This window comes from Podarcis pityusensis, assembly GCF_964106645.2.
Source record: "Podarcis pityusensis genome assembly, chromosome: 13".
NCBI classification, from domain to species: domain Eukaryota; kingdom Metazoa; phylum Chordata; class Lepidosauria; order Squamata; family Lacertidae; genus Podarcis; species Podarcis pityusensis.
Genome location: NC_138038.1, coordinates 24,104,561 through 24,121,019, shown reverse-complemented (window position 1 = coordinate 24,121,019; position 16,459 = coordinate 24,104,561). Strand labels below are relative to the sequence as shown.

At 48.0% G+C, this 16,459-nt stretch overlaps 2 protein-coding genes across 4 annotated transcripts in view; one reads left to right on the top strand and one right to left on the bottom strand.

Moving 5' to 3' along the window:
* SMARCD2 (SWI/SNF related BAF chromatin remodeling complex subunit D2) overlaps positions 1-1,257 on the top strand; it is a gene marked incomplete at its 5' end in the record, with an annotated part of 31,145 nt that extends 29,888 nt beyond the window's left edge. For all 3 annotated transcript variants that reach the window (XM_080979380.1, XM_080979379.1, XM_080979381.1), the window contains one exon: positions 299-1,257. In XM_080979380.1, the coding sequence (XP_080835506.1) occupies positions 299-352 (54 nt within the window). In that variant the 3' untranslated portion in view covers positions 353-1,257. The remainder of the gene's footprint in view (positions 1-298) is intronic.
* A 1,350-nt stretch (positions 1,258-2,607) lies between these two features.
* Positions 2,608-16,105, bottom strand: PSMC5 (proteasome 26S subunit, ATPase 5). The gene is made up of 12 exons (XM_080979441.1): positions 15,963-16,105; positions 14,685-14,756; positions 13,742-13,811; positions 13,064-13,161; positions 12,282-12,338; positions 11,857-12,087; positions 11,143-11,269; positions 9,990-10,180; positions 9,519-9,617; positions 9,254-9,364; positions 8,764-8,850; positions 2,608-2,763 (listed from the first exon to the last, which is right to left on the bottom strand). The coding sequence occupies exons 1-12, from the start codon at positions 16,008-16,010 to the stop codon at positions 2,710-2,712; spliced, it is 1,245 nt and encodes a 414-aa protein (XP_080835567.1). The 5' UTR covers positions 16,011-16,105; the 3' UTR covers positions 2,608-2,709.
* Positions 16,106-16,459: the final 354 nt, after the last annotated feature.

The following is a 16,459-nucleotide window of genomic DNA, read 5'->3' as shown; positions in this document are numbered from 1 at the left end:
TTCAGTTCCAGCACATCCCCACACCCCAATAATCGCCTTTCTGGCTTTCTTTTTGCCCCTTCCCTGGATTCCTTTTGTACTGCTGCTGAACAGCTGATCCCAGCAAGTGATCTGCAGCCTCCACTTACTCCATTCTTCTCCCATTTACTTTCCTCAGTGATTGTACACCTGAGAATCAGACTCTTGCCCTTGGAGAGCAAGGAAGGCCTCACTGTGCTTCTGCCATGGGAGGCAAAACGTATGCCTGGCTGTGCTTATTTGCTCCTGCTCATCACTGTGACCGTCTTGTATCTTCCAGGTTCAGCAGCGCAGACAAGAACTGGAACAAGTGCTTGGCGTTCGCCTTACCTAGCGCTGCCACCTTCAGCACCCCTTCTGCACCTTGTGGTACTTTGGAATGGACCAGCAGCCAGGCAATGCTTGTCCAAAATCCTCTGCCTCTATCAGGGCTGGGGGAGTTCTGCCCCCATTGACTCATTTGGGGATAGGGGGGAAGCTTATTCAGTATCCACCTGGGGATTATACAAGGCTTAAAACCTCCTTTAGAGAGAAAAGTGAGCTCCTCTCCTTCCTCAGACCCCCCACCCTTTACCCTTCCTATGCGCTTTGCCTCTGGGACACTGGGAATTTTTGAGTTGCCTTCTACCTCTTAGCTGAGTCTCAGCAGCCTCCCTTGCAATGTTGGGTGGCTGCTACTGCTGCTCAATTTTTAACCAAAGCTTCATCCATTCCAAACTGTCAGCCTTGCTTGCTGGCATTTAGTCTTTGCACTATCTCTTTTTTTGGGAGCAGGTTTGGTTTTTTTGCAATGGGAAGTTTGTTGTTAATATGTATTGGTGCCCTTCCTCCCTCTGAAACAGCATGGTTCTGAAGAGGGGTTTGTTTGTTTTGCTGTTCTGTTAATGACAATCAGTTGATATTTCTTTCGTGGTTCTCCAGCACGAAGTTTAAAAAGTGAATAGTGGAGACCTGTTCCTCTTCGGTCAAGGCCACATGTACTGCAGGAAACATTTGAGGCCACCAGCCAAGGGGAGATTTGCTTGAGCCTTCTTGCCACCCCCCACCCCAAGTGCCTTCAGTCCCCAAGCTCCTGGCCCCTCGGCACTTAAATCTAGAATATATCCTCCTTGCTTTCTGGTCCTCCTCTCGAGATGTAGTTGGCCAAGTAGGAGCTGATGGGATGTTCACTCACTATGAACAAGAATGTTACCAGTTTCTATGTTGAATGTTTTCTAATAAAAGTACTCTTAAGCAGCAGCTTGAATTAAGCTTGCCTGATTTCTCTTCTGCCCTACAAACGGAGGCTGCTCTCGAGGAGCAGATGTACCTTTCAGCTGTAGCAGGATGAGGGAACTGTGGTTCACCAGGCGTTGTTGAGCTGCAGCGCCCATCATCTTTGGCCATGATGGTTAGGGCTGATGCGAATTAGGACGCCAGTGATATCCAATGGACCACAGCTGCCACATCCTTGCTCTGCTTATGCAAGGTTCACTGCCATGCTATAAGTGAGACACAAGTAACTTCTAAGCTCTTACACTCAAGGTCCAGTTGAACAAGTATTACATGGAATACCAAATTCATTGCGAGAATCTCTACAAAGCAGACAAGTCCTGGCTACCACAGTGTGACGATTTTTTCCGTAATGTGAAAATTTCAGACAACTAGTTCTTTGGAGTAGGTCTCCAGCTAATTGCTGCACCCTTGCCACCTTTCTGCGCTCTGGCTTTTGGAGGTGGAAGAATGGAGAGAAGTAGGCCTGCTGTCTCACAACAAGCTACTTCTTTAAATTTGCCCACTTTGAAGCACTTGGGAACCTAGTATGCATTACTTTTTCCCAAGATTTCTTTTACGCAGCTTCATTTTAGCACTCAAAAATTATATGTAACAAAATCTAGCTACTGAATGCCATTTCTTTTTAGCTGTATAGCAGCCTTGTAGTGGTAGCCTGTGGTGCTCCAGATGTTGGACTCCTCCTTTTGAGGCATGCTGGCTGGAGCCAATGAGAACTGCCACTCAACATCTGGAAGGGCACAGGTTCCTCACCCTTGCACATATTTGTCTAAAATGACACCGAATTATAGAAATGTGTGATCTGAGTAACAGTCCAAGGCCAGCAAATTTAATCAGTTCACTTTAAAATTTCTCCTGATCGCAGTTTCTAGTTGAGTGCTCCAAAGACAGGCTTCCTTGAACAATAACACTGTTTCATACAGATCATGATAAATCATAATCTCTCGGCGGTTCTCTTTTCATACCAACCCTATAAGGGTTCTAGGACAGAGAATTGATATTTGATGGGTCGAAAGACTCACAAGCCCACTCATCATGATTTGGGGAAAAGATACACTGGGAAATACCAACACTTAAGGTGTTTAACATAGCATTCAATTAAGAATGGCATTAAAGAGGCTTTTCAAATAAAGCTATTTGACCTTGGGCCTTAACAGTGCTTCAACATGTTACCTTCCCACAGTCAGTGGAGTGAAATCTATTGTACCAAAAGACAAGTCTCTGCTTCTAGGAGCTAATTTTCTGTAGACCTGGAGGAATAGATAAGTCTTTAAAATTTCTGTGCTTTCTTCTCCTTCCTCTATTTACAAGCACAACTGTTAATATTAAGTTTTATTAAGAGGGGGGAAGGACATTGGGGTGTAAAGATTACAGTGGAGAATGAGGTCGGAATTCACTTGCTTGGGTAAGGGCAGCAACTTATTTCCACAGCTTCTTGATAGACATATTCTTCTCACTGTCTTTTTGCATAACCTGCCAAAGAGAAAGAACATTAGAAATAAAGTCAGAAAGGCAAAAAGGCCAGTAGCAGAGATCAAACTTCCAAGCAGTTAAATAGCTACCCGAATTCTACACAATTTAGTAACCTTTTTGTATACTACCTGTTGGACAAGATGAAGTCTCAGCTCCAATCCCACCCTGAATATATGCATTAAACTCTCACTATTCCTTCCATATCCCTCCCACAACAAAAATGGATGTGGGCTTTTTTTTTTTTTTTTTTTTTGTAATGGCTACCCTGCCCTGGAACAAACCACATAGGCTTTCTCTGTAAAAGTACAGCATTAGTAAAGTCCCCACTATTACCCACTCCTTCATTTAATCTCTGCAGCACCTTAGGAGAAAGGCAGTTACCTGCAAGCAAGCTCTGACACAAACACTGATGACAAGAGCAACTGTCAGGGAACTGCCATCGGAAGGAAGGGAAGTGAAAGGGCTCACACAGGTTGGGAGAGACTCAGCAGCTGAAGAGGGAACCAGTAGGGGGAGAGGAGCTGAGCTGAGGGAAAGTGAGCTGGAGGGATGGCTCAGAGACACTTCCAGCGAAAACAGTGGGGAGGTTTCAGGACCTCCTGTAGGGACACCCACTCCTCGCCGGAAACTGTCACGCAGAGAGTCCAGAAGACGTGTTTCCGTTAAGGAGCTTTTATGTTGGAAGCGATTCCGAAAGCAACCACTGTCGGAATCTGCCAGCGACTGACGGAGCCATGTTTAAGGGGCTCCGTTACAGACAGAGGTTTGCAAACTTGACCAAACTCTGAGGGACTAGGATTTTACACACAAGCAGCTCATCGTCCCATCACAGCATTCCGACAGTCTCCGTGAGCAGCTTGTGCAGGAGAAGGCATCATGAGCAACCCAGCCGGAACCGGAGAAGCAGGAGCTGGAGCGGGTCCAACCCTGGAAGAAAGGTACCGGGTGTTGGAGGTCCAGCTAGCGCTGCAGACGGCGAGGCTTGAGGAGAGGAGGGCTCAGGATGCAGACAAAAAGGGGAAAGACACCCAGCTCGTCAGAAAGGTACCAGGATTGGTGCAGAAGTTTGGGGGGGAGCCCAAAGACTATCATGGCTTTCGGACAGAGATGCAATATGCCCTCAATCTGCAGTTTGATGAATTCCCTGACGAGGAATCACGAGTGGCTTTCGTGATTGGGCATCTTGAAAAGGGGGCGAGAGACTGGGTTAGACCCCTGATGGCAGCGAATAGTGACGTCCTAAAGGACACGATGAAGTTCTTTCGCGCCATGGATCTGATGTTTTCCAGCGATATTGAACAGGGAGTGGTCCGCAGACAGTTAATGGCTTGCAAACAGGGGAGCCGATCTGTCCGTGAGTACTGGACTGAGTTCACCATGTTGATCCATAAATTGGGGTGGGATCTATCGGCGGAACCCATTCAAATGCTCTTTGAAGAAGGGCTTTCTTCGGCTGTGAAAGACGAACTTTCCCGGGCGCCCAGGGCGGAGTCTATGGACCAGCTGACCAAATCAGCGCTGACCATAGGAGCGCGCCAGGAGGCGAGAGCATTGGAGAGGCGGGAAGGGAAGGGGGAACGTTGGAAGGAGTTCCGCATTCCAGACATTCCAGAGCCAACTTTCCCGCCGGCAGAGCCGATGGAAATCGGAACAGCGCGCGCGCGCGCAGTTTCAAAGCCCAGTGAGGGGGGAAAGAAGGAGGGAAAAGGCGCCCGGAAATGCTATCTCTGCCAACAGCCAGGTCACTTTGCCAGAGTCTGCCCCCAGAGGAAGGAATGGCAAGGGATGGTAGGAGCTGTGGAGGGAAGAGAGGAAGAAATACCGAAGCAAGTAAAAGCCAACGCCTGGCTGCCACCGTCGGGCCACAGCAGCCAGGCCAAAGAGCAGTGAAAGTGCCCACGCCAGAACCTCCTAAACCCGCCCTAGTGATAGAAGTGGCGCTAGAGCTGCCAAACGGACACCCTCTAAAGATAAAGGCGCTGTTGGACTCAGGCAGCTCCTGCAATTTCATGAGCAAAGAGTTTGCAGCTGAACACCAGATACAGACGATCCCTTTAAGCAACCCCCTGCAGGTGACCACGATCGATGGCAGGGAGCTGTTGGGAGGAGAAGTCAGCTTGCAGACCGTCCCAATGATAATGAAGGTGGCAAGGCACACCGAACTGATAGCGTTTAATGTGGCCACCTTGGGAGGAGCTCCCATTATATTGGGGATGAGCTGGCTAGCGTTACATGATCCGCTGGTGGGCTGGCATCAGAGAGTGGTTTCTTTTGGTTCAGCACATTGCTTAGAACACTGCAAAGAGGGAAAGGGTTTGGCAGGGGCCCAAGCCACCCTAGCAGGGACTGAAGTAACGGAGAACGTGAAGGTACCACGACAATACGCAGATCTCCGCGATGTCTTCAGCGAAAGGGAAGCTGACCAACTACCCCCGCATAGACCCTTTGACTGTCAAATCAATTTACTCCCTGGGGCACAGCTCCCTGTAGGCAAGCTGTACGCCATGTCAGACAGAGAGATGCAGGAGCTAAGAGAGTTCATTGACAAGAACCTGAAGAGAGGGTTCATCAGAGAGTCCAGGGCGGTGGGGGGCAGCCCAGTGTTTTTTGTGGATAAAAAAAACACGAACAAGCCGAGGCTTGTGTGTGACTTCAGGGCCTTAAATGCAGTGTCAGAACCAGTGGCTTTCCCTATGCCCAGGATTGACGACATTTTGACAAGGGTCAGGAAGGGAAAGATTTTTACTAAACTGGACCTAAGGGGGGCGTACAACCTGATACGAATAAGGAAGGGGGATGAATGGAAAACCACCATGTTCACCCCTTTGGGGGCATTTGAATATTTAGTTATGCCCTTCGGCCTACAAGGAGGCTCCGCGTGCTTTCAATCGTTTATGAACCACGTCCTGGGGCCTTTGCTTTACAAGAATTGTGTGGCCTTCTTAGACGACGTGTTGGTGTATTCTGAGAATGAGGAGCAGCATGTGAGAGACGTCAGAGAAGTGTTGAGCAGGCTGCAAGCCAACCAGCTGTGGGTGAAACTGGAGAAGTGTCAGTTTCATACCAAGGAGGTGGAATTCCTGGGGTATCGCCTGTCAGACAAGGGATTGGCCATGGATCCCGGCAAGGTCCAGGCGGTGCTGGAATGGAAAACACCCAAAACAAGGAAGGATGTGCAGAGGTTCCTAGGATTTGGGAACTTCTATCGTAAGTTCATCCGAAACTTTGCCCACCTGACGGCGCCCATTACGGACTGTCTCAGCAGTAAGAAGAAGTTCGTTTGGACTGAGGAGGCGGAGCGAGCATTTGAGGAACTAAAAAGGGCCTTCGCCTCGGAACAACAACTCCTGCATGTGGATTTACAAAAACCGATGAGAGTGGAAACTGACGCATCAGACAGAGCGATTGGGGCGGTGCTTCTGCAGCCAGGGAAGGAGGAGTCAGAGTGGAGACCGTGTGCCTTTTTTTCGCGAAAGCTGAACAAATCCGAGAGGAACTACACGGTGTATGACCGAGAACTACTAGCCATTCATGAGGCGTTCCGGAGATGGAGGCACCTGCTAATTGGCGCACAACATAAGGTGCAAGTGTGCACTGACCACAAGAACCTAGAGTATTGGAGGACGGCACGAGTGCTCAACCAACGGCAAGTGAGATGGGCCCAGGAGTTCTCCAAATTTAACTTTGAGATTTGTTACGTGCCAGGCCCAGAGAACATTAGGGCGGACGCTCTCTCACGCAAACCTGAATATTTGGAGGGGGAGGGAGCACCCGAAGAGAGACATGTCATTCCAGAGGACCGCTGGGTGTGTGGAGCGGCATTGGTGGGACAAAGAGAACTGGTAGAGGAAACAGAGAATGATGAATACGCCCAGAATAAGCTCAGAGGTCTTAGGGGTGAGGGAGAGGAACCAGGGGGTTTCGAGGAAAGAAATGGAGCTTTGTATTACAAAGGGGCACTGTATATCCCTGAAGGAGACTTAAGGGGGAGGGTACTCAAGCAGTTGCACGACAGCCCCACGGCGGGGCATTTTGGACAACACAAAACCATGTGGTTGGTCACCAGGGAATTTTGGTGGCCTAAGGTGAGGGAAGATGTACGGGAGTATGTAAGAGGGTGTGAGCAATGCCAGCGAGCCAAAGGGGAGAGGCGGGCACCGGCGGGGCTATTAGAACCCTTACCAACCCCAGAACGACCTTGGGAGGCAGTGTCGATAGATTTTATGACTGATCTGCCGAAGTCCAAGGGGAAAACAGCCATCATGGTGGTGGTAGACCTACTAACAAAGATGTGCCACTTTGTAGCCTGCTCGCATGCAGTCACGGCGGAAGAGACAGCGAAGTTATTTGTAGAACACATTTTTAGGTTGCACGGGGTGCCATTGAGGGTGGTCTCAGACCGAGGAAAACAATTTACTTCCAGGTTCTGGAGGAAGCTCATGAGCTTACTGCAGGTGGAGGTCAACTTTTCGACTGCCCGGCACCCTGAAACCAACGGGCAGGCGGAAAGAGCAAACGGTGTCCTCCAGCAATACCTGAGGTGTTATGTCAATGACAGAGAGAATGACTGGGTAGAAAAGTTGGCGCTGGCGGAATTTGCCTACAACAATGCCGAGAATGTGTCCACAGGGATGAGCCCCTTCTTGGCTAATTATGGGTGTCATCCCAGGGGTTTCCCAGGGGGAGAAGGGGAGAGATGGAGCGTCCCGGCAGCCGAGCATTTTGTAGAAGAAATGGAAGCAATCCATCGTCAGCTCCAACTCAACTTAGAAAGGGCGAAGGAAGAATACAAGAGGCAGGCAGACAAGAACCGAAGGGAAGGTGAAGCCATAAGGGTGGGAGATAGGGTGTGGCTGTCAACCCAAGGGTTGCCGTTCAAAGGAGGTTGTAAGAAATTAAGACCCAGGAGATTGGGTCCCTTTGAGGTCATTCAACAGGTCAACCCAGTGGCTTTCAGGCTCCGGTTACCCAACCACATGAAACTGCACCCAGTATTTCACAGGTCGTTACTGTCACCGTATGAGGGGGGACGAGAAGGGATGGCCACTCGGGGACCGGTCATAGAAGAAAGGGAATGCAGCAGCCATGTGGCAGAAATCCTCGACGCCAGGTGGAAGGGGGATCAGGTGGAGTATTTGGTAGCGTGGGAAGGAGAACCGGAGTCAGAAAACACTTGGGTAATGGCAGAAGATATCAATGACGAGGTATTGATAGAAACGTTCCATCAAAGGTTCCCAAGGAAACCTCAGCCTGTGGAGAGGTTCCGGAGGGAATACTTTGGGACCACCGATGAGGAGGAGGAGTTGGAAGGATTCTCGGACTCGGAAGGGGAAGGGGAGATGGACTCTGAGGAGGAGGAGTACTTCGAGACCAGGAACCGCAACAGGTGGAGAGAAGTGTTCGGGACATCGGAAGATGAAGGAAGTTCATTCCGGGGTTTTGCCTCCTCACCGCCCGTAGAGGAGGGGGCGAGAGGGGATGAAGGGGGCCCTGGAGGGGAGGTGGATGTCAGGGAACTGCCATCGGAAGGAAGGGAAGTGAAAGGGCTCACACAGGTTGGGAGAGACTCAGCAGCTGAAGAGGGAACCAGTAGGGGGAGAGGAGCTGAGCTGAGGGAAAGTGAGCTGGAGGGATGGCTCAGAGACACTTCCAGCGAAAACAGTGGGGAGGTTTCAGGACCTCCTGTAGGGACACCCACTCCTCGCCGGAAACTGTCACGCAGAGAGTCCAGAAGACGTGTTTCCGTTAAGGAGCTTTTATGTTGGAAGCGATTCCGAAAGCAACCACTGTCGGAATCTGCCAGCGACTGACGGAGCCATGTTTAAGGGGCTCCGTTACAGACAGAGGTTTGCAAACTTGACCAAACTCTGAGGGACTAGGATTTTACACACAAGCAGCTCATCGTCCCATCACAGCAACAAAATGCAAATCCCCTACATCTTGGGCTCCTCTTTCCACCCCAAAGAATAGCCCTTCCCTCATACCCACAACCCACAATACCTTTGCTACAGCCATCTCGAAGTCTTCTTGAGTTACATGTACCCGCCTCTCCCTCAACGCGTACATTCCAGCTTCTGTGCACACGCCCTGCAAAACAGATATGTAAGGGACCCACCTGAGCTGCCCCACACAACTGCCAAGAGAATATACAGTTCAGGTAGGCTTGCTTCTGCCCCACCCAAGGATAACAAAATGATAGCCGTCAAAGTGGATGTGTGTGAGATTAGTACATATGAACCAAGAGTATCAAACTAGTTTGAATGTGTGCGTGCACACACCACCACAAGAGATTCCGAAATCCTTGATTTTTAAAATCTTTGTCTGAAGTCCCTTCTACTCACTGATGCAAACATACAAGCCTCAGAAAGTGTTACCAGGAATTTCTAGCAGGCCTTGATAATCAAATGATCCTTAATGCTGCATGTGGTAGTTACAGAAGGGGTGCCAAACTTGGGGAGTAGAATTCTTAGATGCAAACTTGCTACTTTACCTTGACCTCAGCCCCTGAAGCCCCTGGCATCAGCTCCGCAATTTTCCGCAAATTAATTCCCCGTGTCAGGTTCATCTTGCGAGAGTGGATCTTCAAGATGTCAAGTCGAGCCTGTGGAGTAACAGGAAGGAGAGAGGAAGCAGCAGTTAAATGACAATGCAGTTTAGCAAACAGGGACTTTGGCTGCCAGGGTAAGAGAAGCTATCGAGGGAAAGCCTACTACAGGGAGAAATGCAATGGCTGTCTCCCACAAAGTCTCCGTTACCTCTTCATTTGGTGGAGGGAATTCAATTTTTCTGTCGATACGCCCAGGGCGAAGCAGGGCTGAATCCAAGATGTCTATGCGGTTGGTCGCCATGATGACCTAAACAGGACAAAAATAGCATTTCACTAGAAGCCTATATGCAGTGTTTTGGCTAATAAATACCAGCAGATGCTACATCTATCCCCACTTCCCATCAACAGACCAGAGTAAACATTATTCCCCAAGCCACCTATTACTTCTCTTCCTCCTGCAGCTGGAATCCTCTCTGCCTCTTCTGCCCCTCTATAGTTATGTACATACGGATGGTAGCAAGGTTTCGTAGCCTTAAGTGCAATCTAGGTTCAGATTATGTATTTCTTTAAAAAAAAATATGTCAAGAAGAGCAACATTCTTCAAACATACGAACTACGTTCCTGTGCATAATCCACAGAATGATGGGAAGGTGTGGATTCTGTTCCTTTCACAACATACCTTGATGTTCTTGGTGGCCTCAAAACCATCAAGCTGGTTGAGCAGTTCTAACATGGTGCGCTGAACCTCGCTGTCCCCACCAGAGCCACCCTCCAGACGGGAGGAGCCAATGGAATCAATCTCATCCATGAAGATAATGGAGGGAGCGTGCTCCCGGGCCATGACAAAGAGCTCACGCACCATCCGTGCACCTGCCACCAGGAAACAAGCCAAGATCCTTTAGCAATTACTGTAGATGAGCCCCAAGAGCCAGATGAGCTCGTCCCCCAAACATACAGCCCTATCTAAATATGCTCCCTTACCCCTCTATCAAACACAAACCATCCCGCCAGCCCCATCTCAGAGAGCCTAGTTGCATTTTTAAGAGACGGGTAGAATAGTGCTCAATTAACAAGCATATCCTGGAAAAATTATGACAAAGAGGCAACTTGATCACAGAACTGGAATCTTGTGACCAATTCTGTGCTTGGAGGACCGTAGAACTCCCGTTTTCAGGCTCTGCAAAATTGTAAACAGTCTTTTTCAAGTCATCTGCCAAACTGTACAGGCAGCTACCTTTTTCTAGTGGAGAAAGAATACATGGATCCCCAGGTATGGTCTAAGGTACATGAGGTGCCACCTTACTGAAGCTAAGAAGGGCTGGGTCTCGTCAGTGCCTGGATGGCTGGGTCTCCTGAGAATAACATGCACACTGCCTAATAAGGTTTGAATGGAATGCCATGGAGAGATGGACTGGGAAGTCCTAAGAGAAGTGACTTGTAATGGTTAGTGTTTTATATATGTACAGTGGAACCTCGGTTTTCGAAATGTAATCCGTTCTGGAAGACCGTTCGACTTCCAAAACGTTTAAAACCTGAAAGTGGAAGCCTCAGTACAGTAGGGAAACTCAAAACAGGAGCCGCAGGGCACATTCAGCTTCCGAAAATCATTCAGAAACTGAAACAATTCCAGGTTTTCGGCATTTGAAAGCCAAAACATTCAACTTCTGAGATGCTTGAAAACAGAGGTTCTACTCCATAAAAAACTTGTGGAAAATGTATAATATTTTTTTTTTAAAGCACACTGCCTTAAATTCCAGGCTAGAATAAGGGAAGGATAAAAATGTGATAAATAATAAAAACTTTCTCTCTCCCATCCACCCCGCCTCACTCACCTTCCCCAATGAACTTCTGCACAAGCTCAGAGCCAGAGACACGGATGAACGTGCAATCAGTGTGATGAGCCACTGCTCGGGCCAGCAAAGTTTTCCCAGTCCCAGGAGGTCCATACAGCAGCACACCCTGCAATAAGTGTAACATCAGATTAGTATGGGGAGGGAACTAAACCCATTTAGTGGAGAGGAAGAGAAAGGAACTCATGGCAGCACAGCACATCCGACAACCTCTCTTGCAGACTGTCTAGTACTTTGATGGTGTCAGTTGGGGCAATGAAACAAAAGGTGTAGAAAATTTGCATCCTTTTGCGGGCTTTTAATAGAGACCTGCTTTCTACCCACCCTCCATTTGTCGTGGGCATGGAATCCCAAGAATCTGCCTTATAACAAGACAGACCCTTGGTCTGCCTAGCCCTAGTAGTTGTTTTCCATTCTGAGACAGGCTATTTCCCTTGAACTGGAGAGGTCAGGGGCTGAACCTTGGCCTTCTGAATCAAGGCATGTGCTATAGCCTATGCACCCCTCCCTAAGGAAGGCCCAGGAAACGGGGGCGACAGCAAACTGGACTGCTTCTCTTCATGTGGGATGAGTATTTCAATACTTATTTGTAGTTAATGTCAAGTGTGAGTAATCATCTATCCATTTATCTAAAGTCTGGTCTAGTGAGAAAGCGAGGCATGATATGGTGGGGACACAACATTTCTTTTCACTTGCCTTGGGCTGAGCAATACCCAAAGCTTCAAAAAGCTCTGGATGCTTGACGGGCAGCTCAATCACTTCCTTGATCTCTTTGATCTGCTTGTCAAGGCCGCCAATCATCTCATAAGTGGAGTCTGGCACTTTCTCCACCATCATCAATGAGACCAGGGGGTCCACCTTGTTTGGCAAGATCTTGTGGAGTGTGTAGCTGTCATTCCGCAAGGCAACACGGCAGTTCGGAGTTACCTGTGTGGTATAGAGGCACATGAGATGCATGTTCCACCCTGGGTTTCCCCAGGGGCATTTAAAAGATAGAGCAAACCCAGATGCAGGAAAGAAAACAGCACACATGCAAATCCAACAGAGACATAAACACCACTACTCCCATTCTGGTATTCCCATGTCTGTGGAATACCAGACATGGCCCAGCAATTACTCACATCGTTGATGTCTATGTTTTTATCCACGTCAACAACAAACTTGCCTTCAGGATGAACCTGGAATAGAGGGCCAGTTATTACTGTAAGAATCAAACACCTGCAGCATCAATGGCAAAACAGGTCAAGCCAAAGAAATCAACAGTCAACATGGCTCACAGGAAAAATATACCCACTTCCACCCGTATGGCAAAACACTTCTAGCTTACAGTGCAAAGCAACCTGAAGATATTATTGAGGATGATTACTATTGTAAAAACAGATTAAAAAGTTTTGGAAGCCACACAGGATTCATGAAGTACCTGGATATCCAATCATTTTTGCTACTTCTGTCCAGAAACATCAAAGTAACAAGAGAATGAGTTGTGAACCCAGTTTAAAATTCTCTTCTCTACCATGAAGTAATTAGGGGCCTCAGACATGTCACTGTCTTCCAATTTCAACCTTACAGAGCTGTCCTTTTCATGCTGCTCTTCCTCCAAGGAGCTCAGAGCAGCATACATGCATCTCTTCTCAACCCCCATTTTCTGCTCACAAATTTGTGGGGCGGAGGCTCGGGTGAGAGATGGCAACTAGCCCAAGATGAACTTCCCAGCCAGTTTGGTATTTGAACCCATGTTCTTCCCAGTCCTAGTTTTAACACTGTGCTTTGAATATTGAAAAGTGCTGTTTAAATGCCAACAGTTATTATTCCCAACTCACAATCATAGCCTGTTTGAAGGACAACCCTCCTCTACACACAGAGATGTACAAATCTGATACACACATGCAGGGGGTGACCATACCTTGACAAGCACTTTCTTTTTGTCCATAGCCCTCACCACTTCCCCCACGTAGGAACCTTGTTCCTGCAGAAGTTGCAACTCCTCGCGAAGCAGGCGCACTAGGGTGGTCAGAGAAAACAAAACAGCATTAGCACCTGTGGAGAGGAAGTCGCCCAATTCAGCATCATCTTGGACAACTCAGGGACTGCCCCTCCGTAGAGAGGCAACATTTCCAGAAGCAAGGGAGGAAACATTTCTTGGGGGGGGGGGGTCATAAAAAGAAATAAGAAAATAAAAATAAGTAGCATATCTGTTTCAGAACAGTTCAAAAGCTTAGTTTACCAGCTTAAGGAAACAAAATGCTTTATGTACAACTTAGGACACAAAACTCTGCTGCTTTCTATTTTGATTACATTTAAAAGTATTTACATCTCAAGTTATAAATACACCCAGTGTTTGATATTTTATTTATGAGATTACATAAAGTGACCACAGATTCTTAACATAAAAGCATTACACTTTATAAAAATATAATCAGTAAAGCAAAGTTGCTTCAAATTAAGGTAGCAAACATACTGGTTTTTGCCAGTGGGGAAAATGTGGGTGCTGGGTAGAAACAGAATTTAAAAACAAAAGCCATCAAACCTCTCCCAAAACACAAAAGCAACACTGCAGAGAGCTGAACAACCCCCAACTTACCCTTGGCATTGAGTTCATTCCGCTGTGCCTGCAGCCGTCTGAGATTCTGGCTCTTATCGTTGACTATCAACTTGAAGAAGAAATGGAGAAAGATGACACTTCACGCCAAAATAGCATAGTACCCCATCAACTAAGGGTGTTTGCTCCCCCTGCGCCAGCCACCAGATAATTATTCTCACCGAGATACGAGTTGGGGCACTCTGGCTACTAGCTGGCAAACAAGGGAGAATTGCATTATCTTTTCCTAAGGAGTGGAAAAGCAGCTAGCTCCAAACATGATGTAAACACCAGGAGCATGTGGTGGTTGGAGCGTTGGATTAAGGTCAAGGAGACTCAGGTTCAACTCCTCACTTTGCTGTGTAGCTTTCCAAGTAAGCATTGGTCAGTTACTGTCTCAGCCGGTCTATCTCACAAGGCAGGAGTGGGGCAGGGGGGAGAAGAACCACCATGTAAACTGCCTTAAGCTCACTGGAGGAAAGGTGTGAGAAAAGGGTAGCAAATACACAACCTTCTCACCCCCCGCCCAGTATTGTCGAAGAGATCTCTCTTTTCCTTCCAAACACCTTCCTTTATGTGTCATATCTTTTACAGTGAAGAAACAGACATACTCTGTGTGTTGAAATGTATTTGAACACACACACACATGCCATAGCCCGGCAAACTTTTTGTCAAAACCACATTATAGAATGCATGCCTATCTTCATCCATTAATTATAAACCTGAGAGGAGGGCCTATATCTTGCCCTTAACATAGGCACTATAGAAATAAAAAAGTGAGCCAATAAAGAGACTGGAGATCATCTAAAGATCCACTAGCCATAGTATGCCCCACATGTTAAAACAACTTGTGTATATGAAAGTTGTGTTGTCTGCGTTTGAGAAAGGATTTAGAAAGTGAGAACCTATATTGATCCTCCCACTCCAGGAAACAAGAATATCTCACCTGTAGCTCTTCAATCTTGGAGAGGTAATACTGGCGCAGCCCAGTCCCACCTTTGCCTTCATCCAACTCCATCTGCCCGAAAGATTTGGGACAGCAAATAGAAGAAGACAAACAGATAAGCTCAAGGACAAGAGGCACAGCTCACCACCCGCCCCCCCCCAAGTTAAATTACAGCCCACTACCCAAACCATGAATTGTCACCCCTACCTTACAATTTGCTGTTTCACTCCTCTCCCCAGCCCATAAGCTAGCACACCTACTATTTAGAAACAGGCACCCTTTAACTGTTTAAAATAGGCAGTAACACCCTCTCCAACACCTAGAAGTGACAGCAAGCGAGAATAGGCCTTTTCTGCGATGGCTCCCCATTTGTGGAATGCCCACCCAGACAGTCTTGCCTGCTGCCATTGTTACATATCTTTAGGTGTCAAGCAAAAAAACATCCCTCTAGTCTACACCAAAGTCCTTTAGGGCTGAACACTCTATGGCCTTTAAAAAATGTGTGTGTGGGAGGGGGAGCTATGGGTCGCAGTCCTTTTGATGTTTTATTGTGCTATACATTTTGTGTCTTCATCTTTCATGAAACCACCCTGCGATCTTCACGCAAAGAGGGCGGTGGTTGTTGTTTAGTTGTGTCCGAAACTTCGTGACCCCATGGACCAGAGCATGCCAGGCACTCCTGTCTTCCACTGCCTCCCGCAGTTTGTACGTTTAATAAATATCACAATCACTACTAGTACCGGTAACCTTTCACATGACATTACAAACCACCTCTCCACATTACGTGGACCCTCCCATATTATCATTTTAAGGCAGGCAAAGGAGGACACACCTTCCCCGCTTTCTAACTGTGAACCGCCCTGAGACCCCCCGGGTATAGGGCGGTATATAAATTCAATTAATAATAATAACGCAGCTGAGTAGCAACTATTGTACACCCACCCAGATTGCCTTCATACCACCAAGCGCCTCTGTCGGATCAGGGGCCCTTTAACGTCAGGCCACCTCCTTCCCCTGTTGCCCCGCCAACATCTCCGTCACTTTCGCAGTTAATCTGCATCCTCACACAAACGAACTTCCTTCTCATTCCCCGTTTATACCCCCCACCATCACCATTTTTAACGAAAGCCTCTCCGCCATCCCTTCCCCCTTTGTCCAGGCAAGTGGCAAACGGACCTCTCTCATCTCTCGCCCACTTTTACAAACAAGACACCCCCGTGAGAACAGTGAGAGAGAGCGGAGGCCGGAGTGACTCAGCACTCGCGGGAACCCGCTTACCTGCTCCGGCCCTTCAACCGCCATTTTCCCCCTCGCCGGTATCCACATTCACTAAAAGGCGCATGCGCTCACTCAACGGCGGAAGCTGCGGGGAGGCCTCCTTCCTCCTTCCGGTTGCTTGCCCTCAATCAACATGGCCGACGCTCGAGCGCCCTTCTTGGGAAAAGGAAGCCGCTTCCTTCCCCCCTCCCTTTCCGCTCCAAAGAGATCCGGTCCACAGTAGGTTTAATTGGTCTACCTCCAGTTCTAGATTGCCGGGTTCTATATGTGGCGGAGCAAGAATTGCCCCCCCTCCATATGACGAGTTCTACGAATTTACGATCGAGAACCGGAAGCGACGTTTGTTGATACGTCTTGTATTCATATTTCTTAGTTTTCTTGTGGCGTTTAGGCGCTGCACATGCGTACGTACCCCCTTCCGATCAAGTCATTTTTTACATACTTTTGCTGCCATGTTGGTAGGGCCCTTAGTACCTTAGATGGAAAAAAAAGGGAAA

Excerpts from the sequence above, each read along its gene's own strand:
- PSMC5 (XM_080979441.1), bottom strand. The coding sequence starts at position 16,010 with ATGTGGATACCGGCGAGGGGGAAAATGGCGGTTGAAGGGCCGGAGCAG. Across the intron at positions 9,618-9,989 it reads AGGCCACCAAGAACATCAAG|GTCATCATGGCGACCAACCG; the intron begins GTATGTTGTGAA and ends TGTCCTGTTTAG. Across the intron at positions 9,365-9,518 it reads TCCCTCCACCAAATGAAGAG|GCTCGACTTGACATCTTGAA; the intron begins GTAACGGAGACT and ends GTTACTCCACAG.